General features: G+C 54.4%; 1 protein-coding gene across 8 annotated transcripts in view; it reads right to left on the bottom strand.

Moving 5' to 3' along the window:
• Positions 1-21,286, bottom strand: part of CTBP2 (C-terminal binding protein 2) — a 155,177-nt gene that overhangs the window by 16,944 nt on the left and 116,947 nt on the right. Inside the window, exon 1 of one of the 8 annotated variants that reach the window (XM_019742181.2) lies at positions 16,070-17,849. The exons of the other annotated variants lie outside the window; for them this stretch is intronic. Within the exon in view, the coding sequence (XP_019597740.2) occupies positions 16,070-17,696 (1,627 nt within the window). The 5' untranslated portion in view covers positions 17,697-17,849. Of the gene's footprint in view, positions 1-16,069; positions 17,850-21,286 lie in introns of those variants that run through there. 8 annotated transcript variants of the gene reach the window in all.

Here is a 21,286-nt window from a genome sequence, read left to right as displayed (position 1 = left end):
TTTCAGGCTGGTCTCTGCCCAAGCAGGGACATGCTCATTGCAGGGGACGCAATCCGCGAGCTCGAGGCCAGCTCTGATGTGCCTCCCCGGGCCTGGTACTGCCCAGAGCTGTAGCTGCATATAAACAGTTGCATTTAGTGCAAACAGTGACACCAGGCCAAGTCGCTGGAGTTCTGAGTTGCCAGTTGCCCAGTGAACACCACGTCCAAAGGCCTCATGGATTCCGAGGGGGAAAGAGGAGGTCTCCAGGGAGGCCTGGCTGGCTTTCTGGCCATCCAGCCATCACACCACCATATCCGGACACCACCACCCATTTCCCCTCGGGAGTTGCTTCTTCCTCAGGCGACACAGGCTGACAGGGCTGCAGGCGGTAGAATGGGCTGTGCTTCCCTGAGCAGAGTGACCGAGGGGGAGAAGGTTGGTCCTGGCACACAAAGCCGCCCTGCGGTGTCTCTGACCCCTCCTGGCCTTCCTGGACACAGTGAGTCCGGCTGATAGCCTTCCTGCCGGAGGACGAGCTGTCTAGAGGTGTGACGTGCTTTCTGCTGCCGGCAACTCAACAACCAAACTGACCCAGACCCATGATCCTGCCGCTTCTGGCATTTTAGGAATTGAGCTGTTTTACCCCAAAGCAAAGTGGCTACAACAACCGTGGGTGACCCAGCAGGCAGAGGCCTCGTCTTACAAAAGACCAGATTTCACCGAAGCCTTCTGACATGGCAGCAGCCTCGGAACCTGGCGGGCTGGCCGGGATCGGTGGATGACAGTCACACGTGTGGACCGCTCGGCCACCTCCCTGCTCACCTGACAGCTGGCCGAGTACGCTGGGGCTGCCCTGAGGCCGCTGTAGCCACACACATGGGCTGGGACCACCGTGGGGAAGCATCTGCCAAAGTAGCCCAACTGTGCACAAGTCTTCACAGCTGCAGGAGTCAGAGGAGCCAGGGGAACGTCTGGAGCCCGAAGGCAGTTGTTGAAGTTCCCTGGGATGGCATCAGCTCTCCTGACAGCCGACACCAGAACAGGCCCTGGGAAGACCCAGATACGGAGACGTGCACGCCTTAGATCTGACACAAAATTTAGAGCCAGCACGTTTAGCAAGAGGCGCTGGGACAGTCACTCACATGGGTCACCAGCTCCCTCGACCTGCAAGGTGGGAGAAGGCAGCACACATGCTCCCACCCTCACAACGCCCAGACGTCCGGAGCGGGCGGAAGGGACCCTTAGACCCCCCCCACCCACAGCCTCTCCAGCCTGGACCCCTTCACAGAGGTCTGGTCATGTCTCACACCACCGCAGCAACAGCTTCCCCTAAATGCAGCTGCTCCCCAATTAAAAGGCCATTTCCTGTGGCACGGCACGGCCCATCCCTCAGTGGCTGAGCTCCCAAGTGCCGATTTCTCGAAGCCCAGACACAGAATCAGATAGACAGGCTGATAAGGGGCATATTTCACAGGCTTGCATTTCCACAATCTAGAGCTGAAACTCATGACTGGGGTGAGCCAGGGGCCAGATGCAGACGTTGGGGCAGAAATGAGCCCCTGTGTGACATGCAGCATTAAACTGGCAAATACGGCTTTGTTGGGGGGTCCACTCGGCAGAGCCTGCCTGGGGAAGGCAGCCGCGGAGGCTCGTGTCGAGGTGAGAGACGCCATCGTTAGTACGTTTGTTACCCATGTTACAAAACCTGTTCTAGGCCGTCAGACCCCGATCTCAGCAACAGCCCGTGTTCTGCAGGTGGCTAGAGTTTGTTCGGAAAGCAGGGCTGGAAAGCCGGCAATGGCCCGGGGACCATGGTGTCCCCGTCTCCAGAGACCCCGGGAAGGTGCCCACACCCATGGCAACTGTGGAGAGGGCCAGGGTCCATAGGTGGCTCCCCTCGCCTTCTGTGAGAAAGATCCCAGGAGCAGGCTGTCCGGAGGGCAGCTTCAAGGCATTGATTCGTAACAAGACGTGTGTTGCTAAGTGTGGCACTATTTTAAAGTGAAAATGAAAATTGCAGTCACCATTGGAAGTCTCATCTTTGTTCCTGTGTCGCTGTGTGCCCCTTGAAACAGCGTCCTCTCCTCTGTCTTTCCCAGAGGAAGCCCTGCTCTCCGACCTCCCCCTTAGCCTCAGGTCACTCGGAGCCTCTTGCCAGAGACTTCTCTCCCTCTGGAGGGAGCTTTCAGAGGTTTGCATTCCACAGGTGGGGCACCGAGGCCCGGACAGGCGGCTGGGTCCACAGGAGGCCTGGTGGCTGAGCGGTGGGTCTGCGGGCAGAGCACGGCCGGCTAATCTGAGCTCTGCAGTGTCCCCACAGCAAGCCGTCTAGGACCTCGCCCAGCACGTAATTATTTAACTCAACCCTGACTGAGGGCTAGCCCCAGACCAGGCACTGGAAAAACAGTGGGAATAAAGAACAAGGTGGAATTAGAATGACCTGGCTTCAACTGGCACTAGGGAAGAAAATGGAGTGAAGAGTGAAGTACCTTCTAAAAATAAGGCAGACGTGATGGCTGCACCCTCACTGGGTGTACCCTCAGCACCGCAAGCAGTGCCCACGTTTCCTCCAGTGACGGGTGGTACGACCAGGCAGGAAGAAAGCCAGCGCAGGGAGGGCACACGTAGCCTGCCCTCTTGTCACACTAGGAGCGCCAGCAGCTTGAATGCAGCTTGAATGCAGCTTGCCCTCCCAGGACCCATTCTTCTGCTGGGCTGTGAGTACTAACCACTGCACTGCACGCGCTGAGAGGTGAACGGCCCAGAGCCAGCAGGAAAAGCACAAGTGTGGAGAAACCTGGCCTCGGCAGGCCCTCTGAACAACCAGGGGCTGGTCTCCGGGGGCACCTACACCAAGGGGGCCCCCCAGAAGGCCGGTGTGCCCCATGGGAGAGCCTGGTTGTAAGCCACTCCTCAGCTCTGATTTTTGTGTTTTCTGCAAAGTTAGCTGGAGGCTCTGTTAAGAGATGGCCGCAGGAAGGCCCTGATAAGTAGATGAGCTTAAATAAAACATGGATCTTAATGTGTCATGGCCCTGCAAGCGAGATGCTCTCAGGCCACCTCCCCTGTAGCTCAGCTAACAGCTGGACAGAGAGCAGGCCATACAGGAAGCAGACGTCTAGACTGCTGGGAACCACACCGCCTAGTTCAACAAAATGCAGAACTTCTGTACCTCCGGAAAGTCAAGCATCTGTTGTCACTAACTGGCCCCTTACAGCACCCCAGGGAAACTGCCCCAGCAGCCTGAATTGTGCAGCGTCCACACCACACTGGGGACCTTCAACAGAGAAGAGGGGCAGACACTTTCCCTTTTTCCAGCAGAGCTTAAAAACAAAACCAAGAACCAACTTATCACTGCTTCAAATCGTTCTGACACTCACACCCTGGCCCCCTCAGGCTGTCTGGACGTCCAGGCACCCCCTGCCTGCCCGATGGACGCACCCTTTCCGGGCGGCTCCTGGTTTTGAGCATTTGGCCACCGTCACCCTCACCAGTCCCCAGGGAGCCTCCTGTGTTCCTGACGCATCCTCTGGTCCCGAAGAAGCACCCAGTGTTCCGGAAAGCGGGTACTTTCCACCAGGGGCAGGTTGACCAGCACCCACTCAGACCAAGTGAGAGAAGACCCTCCCAACTGAACGGCCCGAAAGAACCAAGAAGGACATCGCTGAAAAGCAAGCCCATTCCACAGCAAAGCAGCCAAGGCCGTGAGGCTCTGCTTCTGTTTTTGGTAAAACATGACACATGTTGGTATTTTCCCAAAGGCCCAGCCTCAGGTGGGAGGTCCTGGGAGCAAGGGCTCCAGACTCTGAGTCCGGGGAACAGCTGACCCCTCGGTGTGGGCTCCCACTGGCTTCCCACCCAGGTGAGGTTCCACAACTCACCTTCCCGCTTCCCAAGGTGGGGACAGTCCCCTGAAACAAAGCCCGTCCTATTGGTTCGTGCCTATTTAGAAGGGTTGCTGCGCCTGGCACTTCTCCACTTTGTCATTTAAACCCTGGGGCCACGCCTTGTGCGAGCCAGCGCCCTGTTTTAGCAACGAGGAAGTGGACACCGAGAGGTGAGACAAACACCCAAGGTCACAGAGTGAACAGTGCTGGGGCCAGGACTCAAATCCAGGTCTGTCTCCCACCAGAGGCCAAGCCTTCATCCCCACGGCTCCCCACAGGGTCACTAGGGATAGCCACTCTGTCCCTTCGCTGCTCCTACACGACTGGCTCAGCTGAATACGTGGGCCCTGGACTGAGCCGCAAACATCAGACCAGCAACGACCGTGTTTCCCCGAAAATGAGACCTCGCAGGACAACCAGCTCTAATGCGTCACATGGAACAAAAATTAATATAAGGCTGTATTATATTGTATTGTAGTTTGTATTGTATTGTATTTGTATTGCACTGTATTGTATTATTCCTGGTCTTCTATTATAGTAAAATAATACCAGGTCTTATACTCATTTTTGCTCCAAAAGACACATTAGAGCTGATTGTCCGGCTAGGTCTTATTTTCGGGGAAACAGGGTAGGTGATGTCACCTTCCTGGGCTAAGGTAGGCCTGCAAGGTCCCCTCTCTGATGACAGCACCAGGTGTCTATTAATTACAGAGACTCAGCTTGAAACTCACAAAATGAAGACCCATCACCGGGGCTTTCTCACAGTAGGGAGGTACATTTCCCTTTGGGGTCCCTCAGGATTTTGCAGCCCGCAGGACAAATCACCTGGGTGGTAAGTGTCCCTCACTGTGACCTGGCAGGCCCCCCGGGAAGAGGCAAACACAGCCTTCCACCCTTGGTAGTGAGACAGGCCCAGGGCCCACTCTGCGTCCTGCGGTCCTGCTGGTTGGCCCCTGGGGCCCTCAGGACCACAGAGACCGGGAGGCCACAACCCAGGCACGTCAGAGAACCCCACAGGATGGTGAGACCAGGAGCGCACAGTCCCCACTTCCAAGCCACTCTCAGGGACATGTGGCCACCTCCCAACGTGCCCTAAGACCCAACATGCACCCATGGCCCTGGCCGATAAGACACCTGGTCCAGGAAATGTCAGCCTGGCCGTTGATCTGTGCCCCGAAGAGGATTAACCCAGGACTCCACTGAAAAAGCCTTTCTAGGACCTTCCTTACAGGAAGCACCCCGGTGGTGGCCTCTGGCCAGGCAGGATTGCTGAGGCACTGGCCAGGCTCAGGCCTGGAAGCAGGAAGTGGGCCCCCCACTCCCACCAGGGGTGGCTTAAGAAGACTGAGCTGTGAGTAGCTCAGGGCGACGGGTGCAAGAAAACCAGGGCCCCCGTCACCAGCAGCATGGATGGGGGAGGAGGGGTGGCGGACAGGAACGGCAGACGACGACATGGACATCCCTTCTACACAGTCACTGGAGCGATGGCCAACTGTGAGGCCTCGTGGGAGGACGGCTGAGAAAAGCGAGTCCCTGTTGATCAGACCTCCCATACCAGGCGCCTTCCCAGAAGATACCTGGAGTGTGTGGGGTGTTTACCAGTCACCACATGTCCGTTTCCTTGGCTTTCAGAGACTGGAGGGTGGAGGTGTGTGCTACATCCTTCCGCAGAAGCTCTGGGCGATTTGGCCCAGCCTGGGACAGCTTTGCAGAGCAGCCTGAGAAAACCTGCCCCCGCCGCCTTCCTTCATTGCCGAGAAACACTTGTCATCTGGCTCATTAACGGGGCTGGATGAAATGCCAGCCAGGTGGGACACCATCCTCACAGGTGTGTGACCATCCCGGCACTGACAAACTCAGTTTTCTCTTAAAATTACGCTTTGCCACAAAACCCAGCAGAAACACCTAGGGCCACAAGCAAGGAACAAGAAGTGTGTCCTCCAAATCGAGCCTTTTCTGAGCAGCTGGCCGGCGTTCAGAGGGCCGCACCGCATGGTCTAGTCCCGCGCAGGCACAGGAATCTTAGTGTTGTGGCCCCGCCCCCGGTGGTGGTCACCCTCCACCAAAGCTGGGGGGGGAGATGGGCTATCAGGGCCCTGGAGCCTCAGGTACTTCCAGGAAGATGCCACCTGCCCACGGTGTGGGGATCGCCAGCGGAGGCTGTTGGGGTATTTCGTTTGAATGTTTCTCAAGTTCTACAAATGTGCCCATGGCAACAACAGAAGGAGATGTTTGAGAAAAATAAAATGAAATAAAGATGAGAAAAGAAAGAACGGATGCCAGCGGAACCTGGCAGAGGCAGGCACTGCACGCCCACTCGCCCGCCGCAGGCTGCTGGCGCTGTGTTCCCGGCCCCTGCGGGGCTGACGGGACTTCACAGGAACCCCAGGAACCGCAGTCAACCCACTCACAGCGTGGACTCGCCCACCCCGACTGCCCTCCACGTGAACCTTTAGAGGGTCCTCGCACCCTGCAGGGCCTTCGGCACAATCTGTGGGTGCAGAGCAGGGTTAACTGTTGGGGTCCTGCAGGGCCAGGCAGCAGCAGACAGCAGGGCGGGTGGCTGGCTGTCCATGACCCCAGAGCAGCTGGGGAACAAACCTGCCCTTGCAGGCTTGCCTCACCAAGGTCTGCTGGGGCCAAGGACGTGCCACCCGGAGAGCAGGCCTGCCCACGTATGCCTGGCACCCTCCTGGGCTGCTGCCTCACCCCTTGGAATCAGACGGACTGACGCCATTGGCACCCGAGGAACGGACAGCAAGCGCCCCTCCAGAAAGGTCCCTGAAGAGCCTGGCAGACCCACCAGCCTTATTTTTCTGTGTTTTCTGGGCCGAGGGCCCATAAACACAAAATACTGCCCTGCTTCTGGCTCCAGCAGCCACCGCGGCCCACACGGAGACGGAAGAAGCCCAAGGCTTTCAGCTAACTCGGTTTTGCTTGTGGCCCTAAAACAAATAAGGAAAGTGACTCTTAAGGACCCTTTAACAGGCCCGCTGTCTGGTGGGCTGGTGGCCAAGCGTGCTGCCCTCGGGCCCCAGAGGAGCCAGGAAGCTGATTTTCCCAAGCGCAACAGCTGGTCGGACGTCCCCTCCCTGCTCTTTTCCTCTATAACTTTTTCTTAAAATCTAATGACTTCTGAAGTGTTCCAGGCTCAAAGCCCAGTTCACAGGAAAACACTAGAACCCATCACAAAGATGTATTCATTCCTTCAAATAAAAAAGCATCTAACAAAGTACCCAGTGGGGAAGCTGGTTAGGTGGAGAGTTCAGCTTTAAGTACTGTTGAAGGAGGGAGAACCGACTGGCACACGCTGGGCTGCTGGTGACAGCATTCACCTCTAGGCACAGCCCCCGTCGACTGAGCAGAATCGCCACTTTCCCTTGGACTTGGCGATCCCTCCCAAAGGGCTGGCCTAAGAGGCAGGCACCCGACAGGAAGTCACTGCCAGCTGCAGAAGCAGCCCAGCCCACCCAAACCTGACACGGAAGCTTAGCAACTTCGACTGGATGAAGCCCTGGTGAAAATTTGAACACAAATCAGAAGACAACAAGCTGGAAGCTGTCACCAGGCAGCTAAGCCTGTGAACAGGAAGGCACAGGTTGAGGCATGGGGTGGGGAGTAAGATAAGAAAGCAAACTGCAAACCCAGAATTGATGCTGCTGCTGTTTTGGACAGGTGGCAAGGACAGGAGAACTCCACCTCCCCACTGCCCAGAAAAAGCTTCTTCTGAACAGTGGGCTTGTCGGGCCCCTCTTGTGCACCACGTGAATTATTTAAGTGAGCTTGTTTCCCTTTTTACTTTGGTTGCTGGGAAGCTCCAAGTGAAATTTCCACCTGTCCTCGTGCACAGCACTGCAGGGAATGCTGTGTTCTGGCCTTAGCACCCAGCTCCATCTTTTCCTGCCCTTATTTCTCTGTCCACTCAATTTTACCCTTGTGAGTGTGTTAGAGCCATTCCTAATAGCTATGCTTAAATCCTCTTGGGACCAAAGAACATTTACATCCCATTTAATCATGCAGAAGAATTAATTTCCTTGACTTTCCCAGAAGGCAGCACAAGAGAGGAAAGGGGCTCGGCTCGGCAGCAGAGCAGCGTGGGTCCAAGTGCAGCACCGGCTGGGGACAGGAAAGCACCCACAAGTGCACAGCCACATGCAAAGCCTGGGCCAGCTTGGGGTGTGATGTGGTCCCCGGAGCCCCCTGGGAGGCCCATCGCGCCAACATCACGCTTAGGGAAGTGAGCCTCAGATTTTTCAGCTTAAAAAGGGGAAATGCTCAGGTTTTTCCCAGGAATTCAGATGGGATAAACCTTGTCAAATTCTCCAGAATGGTGACAATCACTATTATTTATTGGGCTGCACAGTGGTCACAACAAGCATTCTGCCTCACCTCACTGCTGATGGCAGAGAGTGAGCCCTGCATTCTCTCGCGGTCAGCTGGCTCCCTCAACCCCAGTCCTGGGGGAGGGGCAAGAGGTGCCCCAGGGACAAGCTGTAGCCAGCTGCTGCCCCCAGTCCCACAGAGGCGACTGTTTCCATATGAAGTCAGTATTGATTCCCCACCGGCCCCACCAGCACTCCAGCCCTGGTGACGACTGGAATCCACGAGTCGGGGACAGTTTCTGCTGTCTTCCTTTCTGCTGGGGCCCAGCCCAAGGCCCTCACATATTGGTACAAACTCAGCACCAGGCTCTCCCTCACCCAGCATCCCTGTGTTCACGCAAGGAGTTAGTTGTTCCATTTGTGAACCCTTCCTGGGATCCGTTCTCAATGGCTCTCAGGAGAGCGTGTCCCTAGAATCGTCTGCCCTCTCTGTGGGGACGGCCATTTACAGGTGGATTTTATGCTCCCCTATCCATCTGGCAGAAGCTGTTTTCACTCATACGCTGCACACTGCTGTTTGACTAAATTTAAGTGCCGTGCACTGTCTTTTTTCTTTTTTCCTTTACACGAAAAACAACTATTACTAGAAAGTCCTTTGTGCCAGCCAGCTTCAGAGGGGGTAACAGCAGCACATTCATTTAATTACCCTTAGGCTCTATCTTACTAACGTGGGCTAATCAGATATGGATGAAAAATTTTGATTCTCTTCCATAAACTTTAAAAAAAAATCCCCCGTGTACCAGCGAGCGACCAGTGAGACAGGTTTAGACTTCTTGCCTCGTATGCTCTTGAGGGCAAGAAGTCGGTTCTAACACCTGAACGTCTTCCCTGTGTTGGTTTTCCCTTAAAAAAATTGTCTGTTAGAAGGCGAGTTATCAAATGTAACATCTGCAGTGAGGCTCTGCCATTGGGCTGCCTCCTCCCCATCCAGCTCAGCCCCTTGAAAACAGAAGCAAGTGAGCTGGGACAGCTACACATCCACGTGCAGTGGGAAGCAGCTGGATCCCTCCCTACCTCAGACCCATATGAAGTCTGATAATTAAGCTCGCGAACTCATCCTAGAAAAAGTGCTCCATGCCTCATCGCTGAATATCACTATGGTCATATTCCAACTCCTCCCCTTGGGAAGCTGTGCACCGACGCCAGCGCCTAGTCCACTCTTCAAAGCAATTTTGGAGCTGTTTTTCTGGAAAGGCCATCAGAGCTGTCATCATATTACCCTTGATGTCCTGAATGTCATCAAAATGTCTTCCTTTCAATATTTCCTTTATCTTCGGGTAAAGAAAGAAGTCATTGGGGGCCAGATCAGGTGAGTAGGGAGGGTGTTCCAATACAGTGATTTGTTTACTGGCTATAAACTCCCTCACAGACAGTGCTGTGTGAGCTGGTGCATTGTTGTGATGCAAGAGCCATGAATTGTTGGCGAAAAGTTCAGGTTGTCTAACTTTTTCACGCAGCCTTTTGCACTTCCAAATAGTAAACTTGGTTAACAAATTCATAATGAATAATCCCTCTAATATAAAAAAAGGTGAGCAACATCAGTGCAACAAGTTCGCAAACTTAATTGTCAGATCTTTGTATACAAAAATTGAACTCAAAATGGTTCAGAGACCTAAATGTAAGAGCTAACACCATAAAAACTCTTCGGAAGAAACAAGCATCAATCTTCATGACCCTGGATTATGTATGATGCAAAAAGCACAGTCAACCAAAGGAGGAAATAAATTGGACTCCATCAAAGCGAAAACTCTTGCGGTTCAAGGACATTATCAAGAACATGAAAAGACAACCAAGGATCGGGAGGAAATATTTGCATAAATCAGGTGTCTGATACCAAAAAGCCAGTAAGGACTTCCAGTCTTCCTTCCGAGGCTCAAGCCCACGGAAGACTCAGGTCACGCACCCTGGGCCATGAAGCTGAATGGGACTTGGAGAGCCCCAGTGTGGACACTGGTCACTCGAGAGCAAGGGTCATGTGAACAAGTAACGTGACGCTGGGGCCTGTCGGCGTCTCCTTTTTCTTGGGCAGACAAACCCACCAATTCTCACCCCGTCTGTGGGTTCGGCTTGGGCCTTTGTACTCCTCTGTGAACCTTCCAGAAAAATCTGACCTGCCCCGCTGAATGGGGCTGTTACCTCTTTTAAAGATTCTGGAGAGGCCACCATCTCTGGGGTTCGGGATGGGAAGACGTACTAACACACAACACTGAAGTCGTGTGTGATGGGCCACTTCCTGAAGGCAGGGACCGGAGAGGCCCGCAGGACAAGGCCCCCCTCTATGGGAACACCTTCCTAACCCAGAAGATGAAACACCCATCTAGAGGCAAGACGGCAGGGCCGACCTGAGCTGGACAGGGTCAGGCCCATCAGGCCACATGAAAAGGCGCTGGTGACAGGAACTGGGACAGAGCCACGTCAGCTCCATCTCCTCCAGGGAGAACACAGATCAATTCCTTTAAACTAAGTTGCAGGAAAGCACAGCAAAGACTAACCTCATTAACCAGCTTCTCCATGCCCCCACCTTTAGGCAGAAAACCCGCGATGAGCTCGCAGCCCTCCAAGGGGCCAGGCACCTCCTGCAGCTGTAAGGAGCGGGGACTTCCCAGCCAGTCCAGCAGAGGACTGGGATTCAAACCCAAGTTCCCATGTGACTCCCCAGACCACATCCCTTGTTCGATCATGACACCGCTGCAGGGGGTGAGGGGTCTGAGCCGTGGGCAGCGTGCTGTACAAGAGCTGAGTTTACAGAAACTCCCAGATACCCCGTTTTGTGAAAGGCCCATTAAGCTTTACTGGGGCTCAGGTAGGCCTGGCAGAACAGCCCTCTGTCCCAACACAGACGGCAATACCACGTCCACACCCAAAAGGTCAGAGCAAGCTGCTTCCAGAGACGCAGAGCTGAGCCCCTGGAGTGCCCCACAGCCAAGGGTACTGCCTCCTGGCCTGAAAAGTGGCCAAGATACAATGAGGATGATAAAAGCACCATTTCAAAGGCTCTGGCCAAGGCCAAGCAGGGTTCATGACTTCAGTGCTCCACTTTTCTTCTTCTTGTGCTCACTGCATCCCCACAGTCCAGGAGGCAGGTTCAATTCCTACCCTACTTCGACAGACACGGAAACAGAAACAGAGAACTCAATACACTTGCCCAAAGACACACAGCACACTGTATACTTCTGAGTCATGCATTAAACTATCTTATGTTCCTGGGCTGAAATCATATTCCTGGCTGCATGGTTTTTCTAGGAGCCCAAGAAGGGAACCGAGAAACTCAAGGTCAGCCCAGTAAAACCAGCCACAGAACAGAACGTGACGCCAGGATCAGGCTATGAGTTTAGTCTGATAAGGAGGACATGACCAAAGTCCAAATTCTCCCGGGCACTGATGGATGAGAGACGGCCATTCCCACTCGGGGAAAACAGCAGAAGTCAACAGTGAGGGCTCGGAACAATGAAATCAATCCAGTGAGTGCCCAAAGCAGGCAGGCATCACGGGGGCCCTGACGGGGTGGGGCGCGGCCACAGCTGGGCTTTGCGTGCAGAGGACAGGAGCCGGTGGCTGCCCAGGACACACCCTGAATTCAGAGAACAACAAACCAAAGAGCGATGTCTGACTCCAAACGGCTCAGTGGCCAGCCCGGAAGACCAAGCACAAAAGCAAAACAAAGGCCTGTCGATTTTACTGACGTCGGATGGATGTGTTTCAGGTGTTTTCCTTGGAAAGGCAGAGCTGTCAGCACCTTGGCAACGCACAGCCCTTCCCCAGAGCTCCATCTGGAAGGCAGGCTCTGCCGAGAGAAGGAGTCCTGCTGGGGGCCCCCAGGGAAGTCCCCATCCTGTTCCATGAGGCTGGAACTCCGTGACCAAGGAAGTGTATGTCAGCAAGAAAAGCCGTGGAGATGCCCCAGGGCGCCAGGACCTTGCCAGCCCTGTAGGCCACGGCTTCTGCTCAGAGGTCTCCGTCCCCCGTGCTGGCTGGGGCAGTTGCTCTCGCCTTGCCCGGCCACAAGGCCTACAGTTGGGATGGTTGTTGTGGAGTCGATGCTCTGCCCCCAGCCTTCCCCGCCAGCTCACTCTCTCTCCTGAGAGTTGTTCTCCCAAGCGTGCCAGGCTCCCAAAGGGCCCCACGTGTGTCCCTAACCCAGCTGATACTTCATGTCTCAGTGAATTCCCCTCCCCCACCCCCATCCCAGGCTGCAGAGCCTCAAGACCAGGCTGGGGTCTCTCCACTTGTGACAAACATCTGGTTGCGGGCCCAGCACACGGCAGGGGCTTGGGCCGCAAGCACCCGCCCTCCCTACGCAGCTGGCAGTCGGTGTTCAGGAGCCGTGCCCTGGCTGGCAGCCCTGGAGAGCTTTCTTTACTTTGTGCACACATCTCCTTAGTCAGACTGCACAATCGTGACAAAGTAGGGCTCTTCAACAGAAAGGGTGGTGCTGTCACCGACTGCTCCACGAGGCCGACTCAGGGTCACGGTGCCCAGAACCCACCCTTCTTGGCTGGCTCTGCTCTGGGGCCGGAGGGCATCTTCCCCGGCCTCTCTCCAGCCTGCTGGTTTGGGGGGGGGTCAGCCTCCTGAAGAAGCAGCACACGCAGCACAGAGCCTCACACAAAGCCCAGGACACGGGCAGGGCCCCCAGGTGTGTGTGGGCCCAAGAGGGACAGTCCTCTATTCTGATTCTGATGGGACTGAGTTGTCTCCTATTGCAGGAACCAGGCGTACACACAGCCACGTCCTTGGACACCAGTGACAATTTCAGCATATCAGTGCCATGCAGGTGACCAGTTCTGGGGACAGACAACACTGTGACAACCCCAGCCTCCCCCACAGCGCCAACATAAACGAACCATAGACACGTCCTGCCCTGCCCTGCAGTGTCCCCCAGTGACCAGATGGGGGTCAAAATTGCACTAATGAATCCAATTGCATTCAGGAAAAATGGCTGAAAGGAAAGGGAAAACCCCCCAGTCGCAAGTGGGCTGGGGCCGCATTTCTCACATTTGAAACTTTCAGCACTGGGGCTGCTCCAGGGCGAAGCACTTAGCAGCCTGTGCTCGGCTGTGTTTTGGGACAAAAATATGAAAATGGCTGCAGCACTGCTGCTTACATGACGCGCCTGCTCCATGTGTCACAGGGAGGATTCGGTGGCAGCAAATCCTTGGCTGTGGCCGACACCACGTGACATGGGGGAGGGGGCCTCGCCAGCTACAGCCAGTGCCGGAAGGTTCTGCAGCTTGTGCCACAGTCAACCAGGTCAGTGTGTGAGCGACAGCAGGTACTGTCACTGGCGTGGGTCTGACGTGTGGCCCCACTAATCCCGCTCTCACAGGGCTGGCGGGCTGTACCGGGTCCCTCCTCGCCAGGTCGCCCTGAACTGCCTGGTCAACAGACTAGCAAACAGGAGCCATTATTTATACCAAGAAAGCCAGTCAGGATGAAGCCGTTAGTTCATGAACCGAGACAAACAAACGGATGTTAAAATATCCAAAGTGGATAAAAGGAAAACCAGGCACTTACAACCAACCCATCCACGGTCAACACAGAAGTGGCCTCTCCGAAGGGAGAAAGGAGCGTCCACTTCCTCGGCACTCCCTGCCCCTCCAGGTGAGGGGGAAGGAAATGTGAGTTAGGCAAGACCTAAATGAAGATGCACTCATGCTGGTCGTGCCGCGAATGACCGAGGCAGAACTAGATTTAAAGATTGCCAGCTCCCATTTCAGCTTTGCTCAGCAGCCCAGGACAGGTGGGGCTGCTGGCTGAGGTTCGGGTTTCTAAACTGAAGGTCTGTGATGCTTTTCCTTAAATGTAAATACTACCCTTTCGGGGACAAAGGGGCAAAGGGACTCTCCAGGAGCATGAGAGTAGGTCCCAACAGATCCAAATCTGGCCGTGGATTCTATGAAGCCTGCCTCGTAAAACGCCACCAGCACAGGCTGAAAGTTGCCAGGAAGCTCAGCTCTGACCCCCTGGTCCCTGGCACACCGCTTTCAGGCAGGGTTATGACACACGGAAGGTACGAGAAGGAAAAGAGGAGGACAGCAGCCGCCGCGGGACAGATCATTTGACAGAGAAATTTATCTGCTGGCTGACTACCAACTGCAGACCTCCGTGGCCCTGCCTGGCTTGCTGCCACGCAAAGGGAACAAGTCAATATCCTTGGGTCCGCAAACCGTGTGCTAACCATCACTCACCGAACGTCCCCCCCCCCACATCCAAATAACAGCGAATGTTTTTGTTAGCAGGCAGCGCAAAATTAACAGAAAAAGAAGGAAGTGAGGCAATTTACCAGGTCTTCCTTCAGCAAAACCTTTCCAGGACTTCAACGAGGAGATAATCTTTCTGTGATTATGACCAAACTCTCCTGTTGCTTAGCAACACATAATTAAGGAATATGTTTTCAGATCTGCTCTGCAAGCCCGGCCATTATCAGATGAAATTACTGGAACAACAAATGTCATCGCCATGCAAATTAGTGGGTTGCAAAGAAAGAATGTTTGACGGTGAGGGAGAAGACACAAACCCTCAGAAAAATGAGACGACTTTTCTCCTGCCACACATTGATTAAAAAAATTTTTTAAAAAAATCAAGTAAACTATATGACCAGACTTAAAAAAAGAAACCCATACAAGAGACAAAACCAGAACTTGTAGTGAGAGACACCAAGAAAAATCCAACCAGTCACTCAGTCTCCCTTTTGGAAATAAGAAAGTGTCTGGAGGTCAACTTGCAAAGCAAGAATCGCCGTTTCAGAATATTAGTAGTCAAATGATCACAGGCCCCACCAATATGCAGAGAAACCAAATGCAGTATCTCAGGGTTGCAACAGCAGGTTCTCAGGACCCACCCCAGATGTGTAAGGGGCATTTTCAAAAAGATACATTGTATTTCCACCATGATTTTCACGGCACTACCTCCACCCCATAATACTAGCTGTTCAGAAACAAAAGTCACTTAAAAAGGATTCAGTTTTTTAAATGTTGGGGAGGCAAGAGGGAAGAAAATGGATTTATAGCTTAAACTGTCAGTAAAGATTCCCGAGTTAGAATTTTTATTTTAACTGGTGCCCAGAGCACGTCCGCAGGACGTTTATCCACAACGCCCAAGGAAACACATGTAATAAATTATACTTGTCTCATGTTTTGATGGGAACCACCTAGGATCCTTCTCTATTTCCCCAACTTGGAAATATAATTCCCAACTATATTTTCCAATATGCCAGACTAAGTCTGTTTTTGAAACAGGAGGGTCTAAGGGATTTCAACATCTTGCTTTGTTTAACACAAGCCGTTTTTAGCTCCACAATGGTTAAGCCTGCCTCTGGTACCCTTTGGAGATGTGTTTCCACACTACAGCACAATTCTAATAGCAAGTGAATGAGGCACTATTTATGGGAGGCACTGGATAAATACCCCTGCATTCTCCAAGGCCACCCCTCGTGAGCTGATGGTTTCAGCGTGTTCTGGATGATTTCTGAGTTTCTCCCAGAAACAGAGTTGTGTTTCATCATTATAAAGGGAAATCCACAGAGCAACTTGACTCAACTAGAGAATCAGAGAAGGCCATGCCGTCCCAGTGGGTCAGTCTGATCTGAAAATCTGTTTCACCCAAGAGAACCCGTGTCAATTGGCTGGGCTGGGAGCTGGCCATGGTGTCTCGTTTGGCGGGCGGTGGTGCATGTGTGTGTGTCAGGGTGTGGGGCTGGTTGCTCCAGGCTCGGCCAGAGAGTAACAGGAATGGGAGGACCCACTGTCCTGTGCTCAAACCTCTGCCCCCACCGTCCCCCCAACATCCCAAGTGAGGAAGGAGGGAGGGGTGCATTACTTGGTTCCGGAGCAAGCATGGTAGACATGATGATGGGGGCCCCTGTCCGCCGGGCCACCTTCTGGTAGGGCGAGTGAGACACGTGGAGGTTCTGGCTGGCGGGCGGCAGGGCGGATGGCTCCACAGGGACACCGGGCTTCCGCAGGAGCTGGGGGCCGCCGTAGGGGCTGGGCAGGGGGGATGTGGCCATGCTCCGTTCCCGCTTCAGCAGTTCCATGGGTACCGTGTATGCTGTGGAGTAGGCTGTTCTGGGGCCTGGGTGCAGGGGCGTCCCAGGGCCTGGGTTAGTCAGGGCCATTCCAGCATGTGGGGGGTATGTGGGGCCCAGCCGTGCTGTCATGGCGCACGGGGTGGGAGAGCTGTACCCAGAGTTGGAGGGGAAGTGGGGGGCTTGGGCGCCCCCTGCAGGAGCAGAGTAGGTAGCCGCTGTCTCTAGGAGGTGCTGTGATGGTGCGCTGGAGGGGCGGCGAGCCAGGTCTCCAACGCGGGGTGACGCTGTCTGCAGGGGACCCACAGGCTGGGGCTGCAGAGAAGACAAGTTGCCGTGGAGCTCGCTTTGGTGGCTGAAGCTGCTGGAGCGTGTCCGGGGCAGGGGCCCCACCCGGCCCTGCCTCCGAAGCTGCATCTCAGTCCTGCAGCTGCTGGCCAGGCGGCTCAGGACGCGGGCCTGGCCCAGGTTGGGTGCGACGCACCTGATGTCCGCATCCTCCATGGTGGCCAGGACGGCCGGGGAGTCGAAGCCCTGCTGGAGCAGGGCCACCAGTGTGGCCTCCGCCACACCCTCAGCCCGAAGGAGGGCCAGGAATTCAGGCAGCACACTCCTCTTGCCAGCAGGTCCCTGGAAGGTGGACAGGTCAGCCTCACAATTCTCATAAGACACCTTGGAGGGGGCATGTTCCTGCCCATAGCCTTGATTCAGAGTGCCTGGGGCCACCCCTGGGCCGCCCTCGGAGGCTGCAGTCCCGTTGGGGTCCACAACCAGGCAGGTAGGGGCCGCCTGCCTGGCGGGGGCGGGATCCACAGGCCTCTCGCCTACATTGTTGTAGACCTGGCTGGAGGGGTAGGTGGGCACGTCGACCCCGTATCTGCCATCCGCCAGCTCCCCGGCATAGCGCACGGGTGACGGGGCCCTGCTCTGTGTCCGCTGCCCCGGAGCGATCATTTTACCTCCAGGATCCCGGTATAGGTGACCTGTGTCCTGCAGGGCAGGGGTCCGACCTTGCACTTGCTCCCATGTCATTCTGCTGCCAAGCACTCCATAGCCGGGCAGCGACCGGCTGACTCCAGGGTCCCGGTGGTGACGCAGCTCTCTGGGCACCCGAGAGGCTCCAGATGGGTCGCCGTAGTAATCCCGCGGCAGCAGGGCACCCCGGGCAGACAACACGGCCTGTCTGCTGTCGTAAAAGGTGAAGTCGGGGACGGAGTTCTTTCTTCCGGCCACCGAACTGTAGAAGGCCTCGCGGCAGAGATCGGGCGTGGGCTCATACCAGGGTCCCTCTCTGCCTCCATCTGTCAGGGAGCTGCTCCGGCCTGGAGCCTCCGCCATCTCCCAGGGGCCCTCGTACCACCCGGCAGCATCCCAGCTCTGAGAACGACCAATACTGACATGCCTGCTGGGCACCGGCATGGGAAGAAAACGACAGTGGCCCAGGCAGAGGCGGAGGCCTTTCTTTACAAATCTTCAGTTTCATACATCAAAAACGGACCGGCTGTATCCTAACCCTTCTGAGACGGCAGGAACAACCGACTGCGGGTTTCCTATTTCAAAGGACGGCCTAAATTATTAATCCTCGAAACCTTAGTAGACACAGCACAACACTCACGGTAACCTTGCATCGCTCCCCTATGGCAGCGGACAGGTCTTTCCCTTTCAGTCCCAGAAAGGAGGCTGCACCGAGCCTGCGGTCCCCGCCCCTGGTGCTCACATGGCCCTCAGCTGTCTCAGCCGTGCGAGGGGATTAGGAGCTAAATAAAACCCTGAAAGCTTTTGTTCCATGTGACATCTCTAGACGGATGAAGCCGCCGCGGCCCCATCCAGGCCTCCCGACCTGCGAGTGGGAATTATTTCACATGGAAGCTCTGACTTTTCACCCTGGTCCTCACCAGGCTGGCTTTCTGGGCAAGCACTGCCTCCCCCTCCCGAAGGGGCCTCACCCCATCCCCGCCTCCCACTGCCTAGAAGTGACAGAAGGGAATCAGAAGAAGACTGCTTTCATGTCAGTTCAATCTTAATCCACCCTGATGAAATGTTAATCCATTGCACACGGCTAAGAACACATTCAATGTGAACAGGCAGGCAGGATAAAAGGACAAACTCTCACACACTGTTCTAGAACATGAAGAGCCCCGAGAAGTGGGCCGGGTCTGCAGCCGATGCTTCGCCAACAATGAAATCTGGCGCTCAGATGACTCTTTGGTGAAGAATCAAATGAGTTACACTGCTCACGTCCAAATGGAACCTTGACCTTATTATCATAAAACACAGATTCCTTCGTACAGCCAGGGGGATTCATGCAGCCTCCACCTGTGCGTGGGATCCAGCATTCATCATTTTAAGGCTGAAACAGAGGTCAAGGACTAAATTTGAACATTATGAAGCAAAACAGGGAAGTGTCTGCATCTGAAGTGCGTCTTCCTTTAAATCTGCCGGAAAGGAGAATGTAATCCCAGCAGCCTCGGCGTGGCTCACATCTTGCAGACGGTTTTCCATATTCCCACGGATTAAGGTCTTACATAGCCCACTAGGGACGTAGGTCCAATAATGCAAGGAACAGCACTTATTTACATGAAGGACCACCCAAAGAGAAGCGTTGAGACAGTCCCTTAAACACACAGAGGGTCCCAGAGGAGCGACACCGCAGACGAACACAGCAGGCCCTGCCCCTCCAACGCAGGTTCCCGTGACTAAGGTTTCACCACACACACAAAAGCTGGTGACCGGGAAGCACAAAGGCTCTGTGCTGTCAGAACATTTCGAAATGAGATCATATGCGTATTTGATGCCATGAAACCTGGAAGTGTTTTGCCCCTCCCCCCCACGTCGCTCTCAATCTAAGATTCAACTGGAACCTTCAACTTAAACAGAAATATCAAAGAATAACTATGAGGGAAGAAAGTGAGTACAAATGCATTTCCAGGAACTGGAGGTACATGGCAATGAACGGGCAGTGTCCCACGCCATCTCCCCATGTCCTGACCAATCAAGACTTATCACACTGTGGGACAAACTCTTTAAACCAACACTATTCTCCAAAGAGTGCTTGGTCCCCCAAAACCAGAGGTCTGTAACCACCATTTGACTGCCCAGCCACCCCAGCCCATTATTTGAACTCTGTGGTCCCAGTTTCTCCCCCCAAATGTCAACAAGGCCTCAAGTTATCAGGGAGGCGGCAAAGAGACTCAAATCCTCTCCCAATCCCCCCACCTCCTAGGCTGCATGCAAAGAAAGAAAGAAAAAAGAAAAAAAGAACAAAAAAAAAGGAACAAGCCACACTAACAAACGTTGGGTTTCCATGTATAAAAGAAGCCTGCTGGCGCCAATTTCTGTAATTCCTCTGCTGGCACATTCACAATCACGGGCTGAAAGGCCCGGGCAGGGGAGACGAGGAAACAGGCCTGGCCACACACAAGACAATATTTACACGTCTCACCAACACAGCCCCAGGACGTGTTCACTTAGAAGATACATCAAAAAAGACAGGCAAACGTAACAGAACCCAAACTAAATGGAAACAGCACTATCTGGTTACAGCAGATTGTTTCCCGGCACCGCTGGGCTGCCAGGAGTGGCCGGGGAGCTGGCGGGTGGGCAGGCCCAGCTTCCGCGGGCCCTTGTTTTCTGGGCACAGTTCAGAAAGCGGGCAGAGCTTCCTCCCCTCAGGGAGGAGAGAGGGCTGGGACAGATAGGCAGTGTCACTCCTAAGAATGCGCATGAGAGATAGGCTTATGTGGACACAGCTTCGCCCGAGGAAAGACACTGACCTGGTAACTTTGGGCAGCTCCCAGCCCACACCTGCCTTGTTACCTCCCCTCTTCCAATCTTGGGTTTGTTGGTCAACAGGGACCCTGTATGCCTCCCAGTGGGGATTCCGCCCCGTCACTGCCGGCCCTGCCATGTCTCCTTCCACCACTGGCCAGAGGATCTGGTCGGCCGGGCAGGAGGGACAGCAGCAGTGCCGACCCTTCAGAGGTGACCAGCAACGGACCACTTCTGACATCACGTTTTTCTTACACGGTGTTTAATACAGGGCTACAACATATGTTGAATGTCTATGTACCAAGCCCTGTTCGAGGAGCCCTGCCCATGAACGACTCAAGAGGCAAGTATGATTAGGTCACATCCCAGACGCTGAACAGGGAGAGTTTGGGGGCCTTGCCCAGGGCCACAGGGCACAGGACCTAGGTTAGATGCTAAAGCCAACCTCTTTAATAAAGTAATTCTGTTATTTTAAGATTTCCAAAACCTCAAAATATGAAATACTTCACTTATAAAATTAACTCCTTGAGTATCAAAAAGTAACTCCCTAAACAGACGACTGCTCCAACCCCTTCGAATGGGGTACAACTGGGCCCGTCAGAGCCAGGGCCCCCAGGCTTTAGCCCATGGAGGGCGACTGCCTGTGCTCAGTCCTACGCCATCATGCCATGTCCTTTACCTTCCTTAAAACAACAACAAAAGCTGAACAACATGTGGCATTAACGCTAAGAGACACCACTCGCGGTGCACACACGTCCCTTCAGAGGCGTGGGGACGAACAGTGAGAGCTGTCCCTGCAAAATCTTTTCGTAGTGGGGAAGCTTGTGGTGACTCACCCCGCTTCCGGATTTCTAGTTTTCAGTTCAAGTTCTCCAACAGAGGACTGTTTGGAAGGGCGTGCACCCAAGGGCTCTGAAGTAAAGCAGTAATGGGTTTCTGAGAAGCCACCGGAGGTGTGTGCCAGGGGCAGGGCAGATAAGCTTCAGGGCGGCGTCCCCGGGAGAACCAGGAGGCCCGGCTTCGCCTTCCATCCCCTTCCAACCCTTTCTGCTTGGAGACCGCCCAAACTCACGCAGCCTTGGCTCTGCAACCCGCCAAATATTATGACAGATGTTTTCCTGCGTTCGGTAGAAACACCTGTAACTGGACTCACACTGTTCTCAACAGCCCGACCAGTTTTTGTTTTTTTAAAAGCACATTGCTGTTTTTTAGAAAAGGCTGCTTTTCTGAAAACCTCATGC

Source organism: Rhinolophus sinicus, linkage group LG07 (assembly GCF_036562045.2).
Source record: "Rhinolophus sinicus isolate RSC01 linkage group LG07, ASM3656204v1, whole genome shotgun sequence".
Classification (NCBI taxonomy): domain Eukaryota; kingdom Metazoa; phylum Chordata; class Mammalia; order Chiroptera; family Rhinolophidae; genus Rhinolophus; species Rhinolophus sinicus.
The sequence above is the reverse complement of the archived record's forward strand: the minus strand, read 5'-3'. Positions and strand labels throughout refer to the sequence as shown.